Source organism: Anoplophora glabripennis, unplaced genomic scaffold (genome assembly GCF_000390285.2).
Source record: "Anoplophora glabripennis isolate ALB-LARVAE unplaced genomic scaffold, Agla_2.0 scaffold49, whole genome shotgun sequence".
Taxonomy (NCBI): Eukaryota; Metazoa; Arthropoda; class Insecta; order Coleoptera; family Cerambycidae; genus Anoplophora; species Anoplophora glabripennis.
In genome coordinates this window covers 1,384,365-1,401,172 of record NW_019417201.1, presented here as the reverse complement: position 1 = coordinate 1,401,172, position 16,808 = coordinate 1,384,365, and the positions used below count along the sequence as shown (strand labels likewise).

Sequence of the window (16,808 nt, the reverse complement as noted above, 5' to 3'; positions counted from 1 at the left end):
TAATTCTTCTTTGAACAGTCATCCGATTTAACTGAATTTTTTCAAACTTCTTTACATTTTCCGGACAAATTTTTTTTGCGGCGATATCCAAACATTGCTTAACAAACTCACCATCTTTAAAAGGCCGACAAGTTTTCGCTATTATTCGAGATATTTCAAAGCTAACTTCAGTGGCTGTTTCAGCATCTTGAATTGGTTTTGTAAACATAGATTGCTGGCCTATTAGTTCCCGTTGTAAAGTGGAAATTCTTTGCGTTCGATTTTCGCCAGTTAATTTGGTAAAAGTTGGATGCTGGGTTTCATAGTGCCTTTTCACATTATATTCCTTCGGAATAGAAACACTACTCTTGCATATTAAACAGACAATTTTATTATGCGATGAAATAAAAAAGTATTTTTCGGTCCATGAAACCAAATACCATGAAACTGTCGATTTTCATCTTCAACCTTACGACTACGTTTCTTACTGGGGCCTGGTTTATCCATATCAAAATNACCTATTCATTAACACCCTTTATAGACTAGGCGCTATCTGTTTTGGTTTGGGTGAATCGTATATCCACGGATATTTTTGGCTTTCAAATATCACTAGAAATGAAAATTTTTCTATGCGCATAAAAAAAACGTGGACTTAACTTTTGGCGGCACGATATGTTAAAAAAATTCGAAAAATGTCATATTTTTCTTCCTATTTAATTATGTATCTTTTCAAGAATTGATTTTAGGCGAAAATGGAAGAGGAAAAAATGTTTGTAATTAAATATTTTACAAAATATGACTAGTTACAAATCGAATAAATCATGATTATTATTGTAAAAATCGAAAAAATCGCCAAAATCGGGGTTAAAAAACATTACTTTTTAGGGAATTTTTTTGGGGTCTTAAAATTGGGTATAGGACCTTCATACTTGGCTCAAGAAAAGTTCATGTTATGTAGAATCATCACACCAAATTTCATCAAAATCGGTTAGATAGATTTTGCATAATAATTTTGCAATCCTCATTTTGAAAAAAAATTGCAAATTTTTAAAATTTTGCACAGCAAACACCAAGGCCCTCAGATACTTGAAAATTTAACCACAAATAGAAGGGCTCTCAAGCTTTCAATCGCTTTTTGAAAAATTCGAATCCGTCAATTAGGAGAGCTCTGGCGCTTGTTTAGACATTGGTCGAAGCAGAGACCGCAGCCATTTCGACCTGCTTATTGGCTTATTTTAATGAGTTATAAACGCAGCAGAAGTTTGCAACCCTATTTTAGAAACACCCTGTAGACAAATTTTGATAAATAAAAACTTATTTGACGTTACAACGCTTGAAATTGAAAACTGGCTCTTTCGCAATTAATTTTTATCTCAAACATACGAGAAACTACGTAAACGTGTCGAATTTGATGAACCCTCTACAGGATGTAACAAAAATTGTAGCACATGTCTCAGAATTTTGTCGGAACAACAAAGATTATTTTTATTTCTCTTTAAATGTTTACGTCAGCTTCATACCAAATACTAAAGTGTTTCTGACAAAGTGGATGTATTTATGTAGAAATATAATTTTAGATTTAACGGTTTCCAAAGTGCGGGTTTCGAAATAAACTCAAAATAGACATCTTTGACCGGCGCCTCCTTGAATATTTCATCTAAGAAGTGTCGAGAAAAATCTAGTTTAGTAGAATAATTACGTGATTGTGAATGTCTTTCGTCAAAACCGTTTCGACAGAGACCCTAAATATACATTTTTGAACGTAGAATTCGATTTGTAACACAATAAAACAATATTTTGACACCTGTGAAGAAATAACCCTTGCGAAAGTATCAGTCAAGGCGAGGTGGAATAATACCAAACTAAACAAACAAAAAAATAAAATATGACAAATAAATAATTTCCCACACTAGGTACCTACAATAAAATCATATTGTTCATATCTTGAAGAAGACCAACTAAAACAACATAGACTAAAAAATATCAAATACGTTCCTAGATATTTTTCTGACGCTCCCTAATCAATGATTTATGGCTGATAAACAGTAGCCACAATCTTTGTTTGTTGTTGCTTAAATGTGTTGAAAATTTCGAACATAGATTTGTACGCGTCGCGGTACACAAATATTGATTTTGGAGCCAAATTGAATTTTTTTTCACCTACGGAGAAATTTTCTCGAACGAAATTTTTAAATATAAATATTCTATATACTAGTATGAAAAATTATTTACAAGTGCTTCTACAGGATGTTTACAAACTTGGAGAGGATTTTTGGTTCTATCTTGGATGATTTGTTTCATTGCATTAATAAGTATTTTCAATAACCAAAATCATTGAAATCGTCCCCTATATAGCCGCGCCATTGTACCTTTTTTTTGGAGCAATAAAAAAATCGCTAGTTCAATGGGGTGTTTGCCTCAAAAAAATGCGGAGTGTTTTCTTATTGAATGCTATTCTACAACAAAAGTTTGATTTGATTTTAAAATTTTTATTCGAATCGACTTCATTAGTATTAACTTCTGACGTATTGGATTATGAACAGGTTATTACAAAAAGTTTTGCGTTTGTCTTTTACTAAATAAAAGAAAGTCAGTGGTATGAAATTTTATTTGAGCTTCCCTTCAATAGATGGCGCAACTGAGGGGGATAGTCTAACACGTTACAGCTAATCGCAAAGTTCGTTTTACTTTTATATATTTTTATTTTTATATATAAGTTTTTAACAACAGTGTTGCGTTCGTGAACTTATTTATTTATTCATAAAAGTTAATACAGTTACAAATCTAGGTAACTGGGTGTATACGGATATAAAAAATTAACAGCAGATAAATATATTGTGTATTTACTTGGTAAATATTTCAAAATCGGGTACTAACTCTGAGGATTACTAAAATCCGTTTTATACGACAAATTCCTCTAATCAGCGGTTCAAATCTCGAGGTCTTACAATTTCGGACAGTTTTCTTCACATGTAAAGTATAATCACAGTTAGACTTTCGCAAATAAGATAATGCCATGGCAAAGATACAAAGTTCGGTACCGTTTGGCGTTTAGTTAAACTGCTCCTTTGTAATGATACAACATGCAGTTTTTATGTCACTTGTTGTAAATATGTATCATTATTCAAAAAGTAGGTAATGATACTTAATGAAATTAATCATTTTCTTCCTGTTTCTCATCCATATGTCATTTAACAGTAAAAGAATAACAAATAGTTTATGTGATACACAGTTTATAAGCACGACATTGTTCCAAAGCTAGGTATACAATGCCGTCCATTTTCTTGGACCACTGAACAATTTTTTTAATTTGCAGCTACTATTTAGTGCAGGGATGCACAGACTTATAGGGAACAGGGGCCACTCGGAAAAAATATAAGCCAAGGACGGGCCACTACAAACAATATTTATTAACACAAATTTTTTTATTTTTAAATAGTATGAAATACAATGACAAAAATAAAATAACCTTCAAAAATGTTTGTTGTAATAATTATGTAATCATTACAATGTAATATTTCATGTTTTATTATTTTGATGCATGACATTGCATTGAACTAACAAGTTTTTTTATATTTGGCTCCACATTACTTGTAGCCACACGTATAATTGCTTCCAAATTTTCATTTGCCAGACGGTTTCGGTTTTTCGTTTTGTTAAGTTTCATCACTGAAAACGTTTGTTCACAAATATACGTCGATCCAAATAAGCTTGCGCATTTCAATGCATTTATTCGCAACTCTTTATAAGCGTTTTTATCAACGCAACGGTAGAAGTTGAGTAAATTACCTTCATTAAATTTGTTTCTTAAATTATCATCATTTTGCATGTCTATTAATTCCAGCTGCATTAATTCCGGCGCATTTTCGGGTGAAATGTTGAAAGGATTGCTGAAAATGTCCAATAGCGGTTTAACTTTTTTGAAGTCTACAAAACGATTTTCAAAAGCTTGTATCAAAATATCAATTTTTTCAACATGAGCGAAATTGACGTCAGTTTTATTGAACTTCTCCATAATTTTTTTGTAGTTCGGAAAATGGCCGTAATTGGCTGAATTGATTTGTGTCCTGAAAAGACTCAATTTGCATTGAAAGGACGAAACATGAGAGTATAGCTGCGAAATCAATTGATCTTTGCCTTGGAGTCGCGTATTTAAGACATTCAAGTGATTTGTGATGTCTACAAGAAACGCTAAGTCACACAGCCAATCAGGGTTGTCGAGTTCGGGGACGTCGTTTTTCTTTTCCGCCAGAAATAGTTGGATTTCTTCAATCAAGTTAAGAAATCGCTGTAGTGTCAACCCACGACTTAGCCACCTTACTTCAGTGTAAAACAGGAGATCACCATATTCGCTTTCAATATCCTCGAGAAATTGTTTGAATTGTCGGTGATTGAGACCTCGTGATTTTATAAAGTTTACGGTAGGTACTACAACTTTCATAACATTTTCAAATCCCAATAATTTTGAACAGAGGGCCTCTTGATGTATAATACAATGAAACTGCATTAATTCCTTGGTATTTATGTTTTTAGTTTGTAAATATGTTTTTAACAGAGTTACTATCCCAGATGTACTTCCAACCATTGAAGGTGCTCCGTCAGTTGTAATTCCAGATATTTTCGTTAAATCCAAATCCATTATAGAACATTTTTCTAGAAGAGCTTTGAGCATGTCACTTCCCCTGGTTTGACTTGTCAAAGAACTCATACCAATCAGTTCTTCACTCACTTCAAAATTTTGCGTTACACCTCGTAAAAATATTAATAGTTGAGCAGTTGAACTTATATCTGTAGATTCGTCGAGCGCTATAGAAAAATACTCAAAACTTCTCGATTTCGTAGCTAATTGCTCTTCTATATTATCTGCTAATGCGGTAATTCTTCTTTGAACAGTCATCCGATTTAACTGAATTTTTTCAAACTTCTTTACATTTTCCGGACAAATTTTTTTTGCGGCGATATCCAAACATTGCTTAACAAACTCACCATCTTTAAAAGGCCGACAAGTTTTCGCTATTATTCGAGATATTTCAAAGCTAACTTCAGTGGCTGTTTCAGCATCTTGAATTGGTTTTGTAAACATAGATTGCTGGCCTATTAGTTCCCGTTGTAAAGTGGAAATTCTTTGCGTTCGATTTTCGCCAGTTAATTTGGTAAAAGTTGGATGCTGGGTTTCATAGTGCCTTTTCACATTATATTCCTTCGGAATAGAAACACTACTCTTGCATATTAAACAGACAATTTTGTTATGCGATGAAATAAAAAAGTATTTTTCGGTCCAAATATCATGAAACTGTCGATTTTCATCTTCAACCTTACGACTACGTTTCTTACTGGGGCCTGGTTTATCCATATCAAAATTAATATTATATGTTACAGTCGGTAAAAGCCAAGTTCGAACGACGAAATATTTACTCGTCACAGATTACAGTTCTCAAACAGTATAACGTTCGCTTATCCGTAGTCAAAACTTAACTGCCCCGGTAGCCGGCGATGCGTCGTATTTATACGAGTTACCAAACATCGAGAACCATCCACTTTGTTCGGGGATCGACGTGTTTCGCGAATCTGTAATCTAGTTGATGCGACAGATTTCTAGTCTCGTAATAATATGCTTGGACCGGAGCGCGGCGAGTAGAATACTTTTAAAATTCGTTGGCGGGCCGCATAAACATCGACAGCGGGCCGCGGTATGTGCATCCCTGATTTAGTGAGACCTTTTTAGTAGTGACGTCACATACGCCAAATAATAGGCAACCCCATAGTACACACTGTCAAAGAATTTCTCAGTAATTTTACTAGATCGATTTTCGATCTTATGCGTAGTTTGGACATAATCGACAAGGAAGATGCTTTTTTGGCATTTACCTTAAATATCGCGATATTCTGGCAATATTAGAAATATCTAAGAAGTTTAAAACCCCAAGTGACAAATTAAAAGAATTATAGAATTTATATATTTAAATTTATAGAACAATATTGACTTTTATAGTAATTAATAAATTAAAATTATATCAATGTTACTGAGCATGCGCGTTAAAGATAATTTCATGTAAGTGAAGTAGCCTCGCAATAGGATATTATTCAAGAAAAGTTTGGTTGTGGTTAAGAGTACGTCTATAATAAACCACTTAAAGAAGAAATAATCACACTGACACACTAAGTACCAAGAAAAACAATAAAAATAGTAGAACTAGAAAATTCCAAGATTAAACAAAAGAAGAGAAAATACGCTAATGATGACAGCGATCTCATCTGCGTATGAGGTTATTCTTCCCGAGCATGCGCAACGGTTAATGTTAAATTACTGAAATAATTTTTTTTCGTAAGTGTAATTTGTTCAGTAATAATTGTACCTACTAAATTCTAAAATAATCACTTAATTTAAAAAAAAAGATGATATATAATTCCAATAATATTTCGAAAAAATGTCTCAGGAACTTATTCATAACATTAATTTTTAAGAAACTGGACAATTTCAAAACGTCTACTAAATTGATGTCACCTATCTAAAAATCATGTAAATTAAAATCTTATAAGAGTAAAAAAATAGAATAAAAAGATGCTGCATCTAAAAAAAATATTTTGAGACCATAGGCGTACTTAAAAAAATTGAGGGGCCCATGGGTACTACAACACCATTTCCCCTTTCATCCGTTCACGCTTTGATATTTTAAACCAAAATTACACAGAAAATGTATCGACTTAAGATAAAAATATGTACCAAATATGTAGGTAGATCCAGAATTCATGATAAACGCAAAGACTCAATTAAAAGTTAACGTTTGGTGTGGAATACTAAATAATAGAATAATTGGTTGGCCCTTTATTTTTTATCGGCTATTTGAATGCGACTAGATTTTTAAATTCTCTTAATAATGAATTTCTGAACGCATTAGACGATTTGCCTTTAAGAAATCTCCTCAATTTGAAGTTTTAATTAGATGGTAGCCCTATTCATAACGCTGCTGCGGTGAGAGGATGATTAAACAAACATTTTGAGAATTGTTGGATATCACGAAATAGTCCTTTAATCGAGTGGCCGCCGAGATCCCCGGACTTGACGCCATTAGATTTTTTCTTTGGGGTTTGTTGAAACAAAAAATTTATAAATCAAGGTCACAAGCTGTACACGAACTAAGTGCTAGGATAATGTAAGCCTGTGCAGAAATGACCCCAAACCAAATACAAAAAGTAATTACGAACCTACGTAAAAGAATTGAGAAGTGCATAGAAGTAAATGGTGAATTGATAGAAGTGACAAGAATATATTATTTAACTTTTGTTGGTTTCAGTTTCATTATTTTCAAAATTTAATTAATTTCATTTTTTTTGTTTTTGTTTTGCCTTACGGGCAACAATCAGTTAATGAAAAAAAAGTAGATTTGTAATCTGACTAAAAAATCGTTATTATTTAAAAAATTTTGATAAAATTTGGTTTTGGCCCGTTTTGGCGGGTTGTGAATCCAGTGGCGTAAATATATTTTTTCTTAAAAAATTCCTAATATAAACTATTGGAATTTTATTCCTAAAAATGGATGTAGTACATCTTAAAAAAAAATCCGGTTAAAATCGCACAATAAATAAAGATTTTACAAGGTGGTAATACAAAGAACAAATGTGCCACACTGTATGTAACAGTTAATTTTCCATTTGGTACTCACCTTCGTTAAACGTAATTTTGTTTTCGCTGGCAGTGCTACTGCTCCTCGTGGACTTGGTACTGTCGTGCTGGTACCTTCTTCTCGGCGTTGACTGACTAGAATAAGAGAATTTGTTGTAATACGATTTAGGTTGGTAACCCTTGGGTAATCTCTGTGTGGTAGTGGTGCTGGATTCTTCGCTGTCGCTGTATTCATTATCTGAAACAAAAACGGCAAATCAAAAAAAGAAATTAGAGGATAGAGAATCAACATTCCAAAGTGGCTCATGAATAGGGCTGTCAGAGAGCCGCAGTTCAATGGCGTGCCAAGCGGATCAACCGAGCGTGAGCCGTTGCCTCAGAATGCTTTTCACGTTCACGTCACGATAGTATACTGTTGCCTTTGTTATCGTGCGGATGTTGCGTAATTAATTCCTATGCGTTGGTGTTTATGGTGGTGTATTGTAGACAATGCAATTTGTTGCTTTTTAATAAATAATGCGCACGCCTATGTCTCGGGGCTCAGTTCTGACAGCCTTACTCATAAAACATAGATAACAATACTGAATTCGAAGTGGCCTGAATTTAATTCGCTTTTTAAAAAATAAAGACAGCCTTTTTTTTATTTAAAAAAATGTAGTTTAGTTACTCTTAAAAATTGGTGTGGCTATAAAATTTAGTTTTAATAATTTTAATAAATAAAAAGTCATGCAAAGAACGATTGCCATATTTATCAAATTCATAGATAAAAAAAATGTATTCTAAAGAATATGGGAAAACACGGTTTTATAAATTGAGATTAGAACTAAATTGGAGACTATAGTAAAACATGTAGGTGAATTTTTTTTTTTTTTTTTTTGTATCATGGTCCCTTATAGGATTTGCAGACTTATTATTTCTTCCTAAATGGAAATCAAAACATCCAGAACTCAGTAGGAGTGATATGTGAATACGAATCAATTGACCAATCACGTTTTATCCATTACAAATTAATATAATTTCTAGATGCACATCTCAGATCAATTGGTGTTTATTTACTTAAATGGTTATCAAACGACGCTTTACGTTTATGATTCGGTATTCCGACCTTTGATTTTTTGTTGGTATCATCTAGTCATATTTTCGTACAAACACTCCAAAAATAATCTGTTTACACATTTGGTTTAGATTGATATTTAACGTACTAAGTTAAGTAAATGTAAATAACAGCGTATTAATATCAAATTCGTAGCTGATAAATATGTAGATTACAGCCATAAATTATTGGGGGAAATATAATATTGGTTGAATATAACAAGATTGAGATACAGGGTAACTTTAGGGATATACAGGGTGATTTCACTTTAAATACAGAAACTGCAGAACTGGAGTCATTACCAAAAAATAAATAGAGTTTGCTCTATAAACTTTTTTCCTGCGGGACTCGGTATTCTAGATACAGGGTGTTAATGTTTACAAAAAAATATACGGATATACGGGGTGTTTTCCAGAAAAATCAGGTTCTTCTCTAAAGTCCGAAAAAGTAGCACCTCAGTAACAAGCCACTGGTTAATGCCACGAGGTTAATATTACATACAATAAAAGGTCTATTTACGTGAATACGCTACAATAAATTTCATTTAAATCGTTCAGAGTAATATGAAGATATGATACGAAAATATATATATTTTTTGAAACATGAGCTAACCTCAGCCGATCTGATTTGACAAATGTCTATTTGGTATTATTATCTGTATCAGTCCAAGTGTGTAACAATGTAGAATTAATGTATATTATCTTAATTTTATGGGGGCGGCAAGAGGAAATACATTAGCAGCTTCTCCTTTGTAGGCAGAACGTTTTTGATAGACATGTGATAAATCCTGCTACCTCTATCGCGGTGGTTCAACGAGGGTTGAAAAGGGAAATTTACGACCGAATGGTGGTCTCCTGACCGCAGAAATTCACATCCTAGTGTAGCAACCGAAGAGCAAATTTTTAAATATTGTAAACAATCATTCCCGCATGTTCCAAAAGACAAATCGTTCGACAAATACCTGGTGTGTATGTATCCATGAATCTCTAACTTTAATGTTATGAGTTAGATTTTATGAATGGTTGTTACAACAAAATTCACAACAAAATCCTCCACTTATACTTGACGATCATGTTTGTAAAATACACGTGTAAAAATTTGAAAATTTTTATACTATTTAATATGATTACTTCCAGCAGCATTTTTCTTTGAGTTTTTGATTAGGATTATCGTTATCGACGGTCACTCATTTGGACTGTTCATGCAGGTAATCGAATGGATGATTTTCAGGATCTTGATTTTTTTCTGAATGATCCATCTGGACTTCTCGAAGATGTGCCCTTAGACGATCGACAACGAATGTGGTTTCTGCACAATGGTGTGCCTCCTAAATTTTTGACAAAATTGTTCAATATTGCTTTAATTCAAAAAGTACGGTGGATTGAACGGAAACGACCGGTAGCATGGCCACAGCGATCTCCTGACTTAAACTCTCTCGATTTTTATTAGGGACATATAAATTGTGAACAATAACAAATTTTCTTAAATATATTTTCTAATTTCTAACTGTTTCAAAAACAATCGATGATTTCTGAAAAATATGCGTCTATTATGAAATTAAATTGATCTAATTTGAAACGTAGTCGATGTACTTGATATAGACCAGGACGAATCTGTTGAAATATTCCACTTCTTGGATGTAAGAGGGGTCAAGCTAATTTTGGCTGGAATACCTTCAGTACAACTCACAAAATAAAAGTGTAGATCCCTAGATCTGGGCAAGGTCCGGAACATTTTCAAAATTGCAAAAATGTTTAAAAAATTTTAAAAAATACCTATTTTATTTGAGTTTTTTACTTATATCTTGGAACCTAAGCATTTTGGAAGAATATTGAAGAGGAAAAAAGAGGAATTGAATTTTGCATAATGTACTGTAAGATAAAAATGTTTAAATTTATTACCGTGGTTGCAAAATAGCAGTACTTGATGAAAAAAGGCAAAATAATCAAGTTTCTTGGATATATTTTTTAAAATATTTTAATTGCTCCGACGGCATTCTAATTTTGGTAAAAAAACTTTAGAGTGTAATAAAACAACACACCAAATTTCATTAAAATCGGTTCAATAGTTTTCGCAAAAAAATTTTTGGAAAATTTTGCACAGCCTCAAGTAAAGCATCTAGCTACTTGAAAATTTTATCACATAAAAAGGCCGCTCAACCTTTCAAATGGTTTTCGAAAAATTGAAATCGGTTGATTAGGATGGTCACAGTAAATTTTTGAAGTTAACACCCTTTTTTTATTTTTAAACAATTAGATTACATTTATCAATTTGCAATTTAGTTTTTTTCAAAAATTATAATTTTAAAGTACTCGGAAAGACGCTTCTTAAAAAAAAATCCGTTTATTGGTTCTCGAGATATAAGCGGTCAAAGTTTATCGGCATTTACCGTTAATTTATAAACAATTTAAGATTAATCTTTGATCCAGTGGCTTCGTTTTTCCGAGTTTTAAGCTGGAAAAAATTTCCATACCCATAAGTTATCGTCAACATAGATAAATCAGCGGAAAAGCTGTCGCTCGCACACGCGATGAGTGACTCAAAACACGAAAAGTGAGGGAGGGGCCTTCGCTCCGAGACTGAATTCGGAGGTTCAAAATGCGAAAGTACCAAAAAAATTGCATTATCTCGGCTTCTAATGGACCAATTTCGATCATTTTTTTTTAATCCGATGTCTCGCGAGCCAAGGAATTCGAATATCGTAATGCCAACTCTCTAATTTGCTCATATTTATGCATTAAATATACTGTATATTTTACCCTATGCTATTGCATGTTTTTAACGAAAAAATTTGTTTACGTACTTATATATTTCAATACCCTGAATATGAATGTATTTTGTTATAATTATTACAAATATTTAAATAATTTTTGTTTAAACAAATCTAATTTTTTTTATTTGGACATAAATTTCTTTGTTAAATACAGATAAAATTTAAAAAACATAGTATTTTAAAATTACAAATTTTGAAAAAATCTAAATTGTAAATTGATAAATGTTCTTTCTGTTGTTCGGTCATCAAACGAAGAACAAATTTTACTGAAACTTGCAAGTTCAATTATTCAGTCAAAGTTTCATGGCATGATCGAATTGAGATGCTAACCAAAGGAGGATATGCGCAACGCAATGCTGCCAAACGCATATCAAAAAGGTTGGTTATTTTCTGAACAGACCACGTATATGGAAAATGTGCATGTAAAAACACTATTTATCGAGGCCAATATTTATTAATTTATATAATTAAAAACAGTCGTTAGCACTGATTGAACTTTGGAATGATTTCTATCCCATTACACAGATCTTGCGAAAGTCAGCCTCCTGCGAGCGACATAATCACTATCAGTAAACGACTTTACGTAATATATTGTGTACAAGTTGATTGCTCCGTCACAAACAAATCGATTGCACTACATGATGAATTGCCAGTTCGATGACCAATAAATAATGTATCTCGTTTTGACACGAATTTTACGCCTGATGACACTTTTAATACAGCTCCGATATCGTGAAACATTTAGAGCCTTATATTGCCGCAAAAATGCAAGTAATGAAAAGATAAATCGATATTTTTCTATTCCCAGACGTAAACTACAGACCTTAAACAGGTTGTAGAGACGTGTGAGGTGGCAAATACTCACGTGCTTGAAATGATATTTCTCTCTCACGTGTGATATACGAGGCTTTGTCCAACAGTTGTGGTATTTTTTAACTAAAGAGAAATGTTAACAATTCCCGTTACTTTTCGACCAAACCTCGTATATTGCTATAAGGAGTAATATCGTTTATACTCGTTTAAGTAATCTATATACACTACACAAGGTTTCTTACTGAACTTAGATGCCTTTTTTTTTGGTTTTCGAGATACACAGTGAACTAGTTTTAAATGAACACCCTGCACATCTAAGAATTTAATTTTTCTACTCTTTTTTATCTTGGATTTAAACTCTTAAGTGAATGGAGTTGAGAAATCAAGTACCTACTTTTAATATCGATCTATAAATCGTTCGTAACATCACGAAGTGCTTCTAATTTAGGCACAGAACTAATTGTGGTGGATTGCAGATCAATACTTAGGTAAAGTATTGCGAGACCTGCTGAATAAATATGTAGGTGCATGCTAGAAATACACATAAAGCCAATTTTCCAGTCGTGACTAATGAAACTTACTTGGTGGTTCTCGAACGTTTGCCAATAAATCGAACAGCTGACGAAAATTTGCTGCCAGAAGCAATAAAACCTACAAGAGGTTTATCCATTCATCTTTTGCGTATCTCCCATACAACTAATTTTGTTTGCAAGCAAGATGATCGTTATGTAACGACACATAAGATAAACATAGTAGTAATTAGTTTCGTTTGTCTTATTTTTTTTGTTGCCACTAAAGTAAATTTCTTAAATAAATTTATTTATCCACAATCACCTTATAATCGGACTTTTATCCACACATATGAGCCGTCTAATGTGATTCTTTATCCACTAATGGATTAAAGTGACTTTATTTCACTAGTAGAATAATGAAAAAATAATAAACCTACAATAAATCAAATTTAATTTATTTACTTATTAACATTAACATTTTTTATAGTAATAGACATTTCATTTTTTGTTTTACCACATTTAACTTCTTTTCCGTTAATAACAACTCTTGTATAGCATTGTTGCTATCATTTTGGGAACGCATAACATCTGCCGAAGTTTGTGAAGAATTTGCACAAGTTACGGATGTCTCTTCTTGTAAGGAACAGCTATAGTTTCCTTGGATTTTTCTTTTAATATCAAGCTTGTTAGACTCCTCAACATAACTTTCTGCTACAGAGGAGCTTTTCCATCTACCATGCCGTTTGATGGTTGTAAGATCAGCACCTTTATTGGCCAATAAAGTTGTTGAAATGCGTCTCATACAATTAAACCAATTACAGTATTAAACACGTTTTCCAAAATCAAACGGAAGTAGTTCTTGCACAACACTAACTTTATAAGGATGGAAATGCAACTTCTTTACTGCTTTATGGCATGATCCATATGATATTCCTATAAACAATTTAGGAATAATGATATAAATTTTAGAATAAATATTTGTTATTACCGGTTGGAGCAGATAACCGACGTAATGATTTGGTTGGACTAGTTCGTAAGCGGCTTTCAACACATTCCAAAACTTCCTATACTTTCTACATCGAGATTTTCCTCTACAATCACTTCCAGTGTTATGCAAGCGTTCCACTAATCTCTTCACGTGTCTCGAAAAAATTTCATAATCATCAATTTCATCATTTGGAAATTTTTCTTGAAATTGTAAATGACACGAATTCATCGAATATTTCCAACCATTATCATTGTTTTGTCCACTGCGAAAATAAGCCTCTAGAAGAAATTTATCATGTTCTAATGAAAATGCCATGTTCTTAACCTAAATTAAAAAACCGATTAGGTTAAGGAACAACATGCGCAATAAATTAATTACTCACGTATAATATCCACCTACTCTAACTGTAGTATTGAAAAATACTGTTTCATATTGTCGCAAAATATATCAGGTAACAACAAAATCTACAAAATAATATTCAAGCCAAAAAATCCGTGCGCTAATGAACAGAACGTCAAATTGTGAAATCGCCACAGAACACCATGAAATCGCACGGAAAAAAAAGTAATTTTAGCAAACAGAAATTAGTTTTGATAGCAATTGAGGCAGGGTACGTTCAGAATCCGGTCAATCATTCTCGATCTCTCTGTACAATAAATAACTATTCTTCCTTGTGAACACCGTATATAAATACTATTACGTCCTGGATGTATTTTACGTTCAACAGACAAAAAATATTCGTTTTGACACTTGTTAGATGTCACACAAAACATGTTTTTTTAATACAGTTTTCGAAAAAGTATTAAGTATTTTTTCTGGCAACTTCTAAACGAGCTCCTTGTTTGTACGAAACGAGTTGCTTGTAATTGATATACATATCTTCTAAATACAATGAATATGAAATATTACAGACGCGTCAAATATAAATTGCCAAATTTTCCGCAGAACCAACGAATCCGAATTTATTTTTGATCTGGAAGCACGAGATCAGAATTCCCTGACGTCATTGGCATGTTCGCACGTATATTACGTAACTTGTTTGCCAATTTCTGTCGACTATACCCATACAATCCCGATAAAAGGCTGAACGCGATTAAAAATAGACCACACTGCGGAATCGCTAACGAAACCCAACCCAACGGCAATTGCATTGTCTGAGATTTGCCGGGTTCATGTACCTTTTCGGTTTTTGGACGAGGATTACCGTCGTACAGGGCGCGTCCGGTTTAAAAGAGATCAGTGTGTAGATTTAGCGGTCCCCTTCTGCCACAGCGTTAACCTTCATCACAGGACAAATCTCTTTCGAGGCTGTGAATGTGTCAAAAAATGTGCGTTTTAAAATCAATTGAGATTATGCGTAGACAGGGCATCGCAGAGATGTGTCGTTAGCAACCAAAAAATTTAAAAAACATGTAGACTAGTAACAAAAATGAAAAGGTAAAAAAAATCATAAATTTTTAGATGATTTTCTAATGGCTAAATCTTCGCGAAAAATGAGAATCAAAATTTTTTATCGTAAAAAAATAAGATATAAGAAATCCAGCGGAAAAACAAACAAAATTTTTGCTACACTTTCGAACGGTCGACCGGCTTCAATATTTTTTTTTGTCGATCCAACGTGTCAGATCTTTTAGTTTGATTCATACTTTTTAATTTTTTTTTAAATTAGGTAATTTTTTTTTATTCGAATTGAAGCCTCCTTAAGGTGGCCATATCCCTGGCCGAGAAATAGTTACATTTCTGGCATTTTTAGGTATCTTGAAAAGTAAAACGTGTAGAACAAAAGTAATAATAACTAAAAAAAGCGTTTGTAAAACATGCGTTTGCTGTTATCCTAACCCCACATTTTAAGAATTATTTTCACGTACTTATAAATAAAAGTAAACAATTTTATATGTAGGACTAAGTAAGTAAATGTTGGATATAAAAAGTTAGTATTTTCGTAGATTTCAGTACCTAAAACCTTGATCATTTGATCGTTTTTTTGCACCTGTTTATTCATTTTACTGCGGCGTCTTTGAAAATACCCAGATGACATAACATTCCTATTATTTGATAAGATTTAGATTATTCAGTTATTAAATGTTTGAAATTATTTGTCTGTGGAAAACACTATTTAAAGATTTTGGCGCCCTTAAATTCTCTAAATTTATTTTAGCTTTAAATACTGTCTTGCCAAGTTATTATTTTTTTTTAAATCTTTTTGATATTTATCAATTAATTTAGACCTTACAATTCTCATATTTTATGGTTTAATAAGTCCTGTGAGCTAGGATTAAATGAACGAATCCAGTCGTTCAATGTTACATACATTATTAATTGGCGTGCCTGTCAATTTTTAGGCATATGACAGTACTACCTGTCACTGTCACGACCTACCATATTCGCCGTAAGCATGGAGGGGGTAGCTAAGAGCTACAAAAGCGCTACGGCTAGAGAAAACGGAACTTAGGGTGGAATTTTCTGCAATTGAAAACTTAATATTATTGATTTTTTTAATTGAAAATTAAGTTTTCGCAACGATCAGTTGCTATTTAATCAACGATCAGTATTCTATTTAATGTACGTAGGCAAAAATATGTTTCTCTGTTTTACAACAATTAGCGAAGAGAACAGCTGATTTAGTCTTTTGGCATGAAAAAGATATTGTTGAAGGAACAATGCCAGAGTGCTTTTATCCAGACTATAAAGATACTATAGTGATTATTGATTGCACTGAATTCAATATTGAAATACCACCAACTGTTGACCAATGTGTGATGATAGCAGGAAGCTTTATTAGTTTTAAATCAGTAATCAATTTTGGAAGAAACAGTGATTCACAAATCACTACTGAATCTGAATTATTAGAACTATTAAAAGATGGAGACATAGTCTTAGTAGAAAAAGGATTTCCACAAATCAGTCGTACTCTTGATGAAAATGTAAAGAAAGTGTTACCTGTTATGCCATTTTTAAAGGAAAAAGGAGAATTTACAAAAAAAAGGGACTGTAAGTACGTACAACATATCAAGGGTACGAATTCA

The 16,808-nt window shown here is 32.7% G+C and overlaps 1 protein-coding gene across 2 annotated transcripts in view; it reads right to left on the bottom strand.

The window, feature by feature from the left end:
* Positions 1-16,808, bottom strand: part of LOC108903866 (titin) — a 121,590-nt gene that overhangs the window by 59,024 nt on the left and 45,758 nt on the right. For both annotated transcript variants that reach the window (XM_018706196.1, XM_018706197.1), the window contains exon 2: positions 7,644-7,841. In XM_018706196.1, coding sequence (XP_018561712.1) covers positions 7,644-7,841 — 198 coding nt within the window. The remainder of the gene's footprint in view (positions 1-7,643; positions 7,842-16,808) is intronic.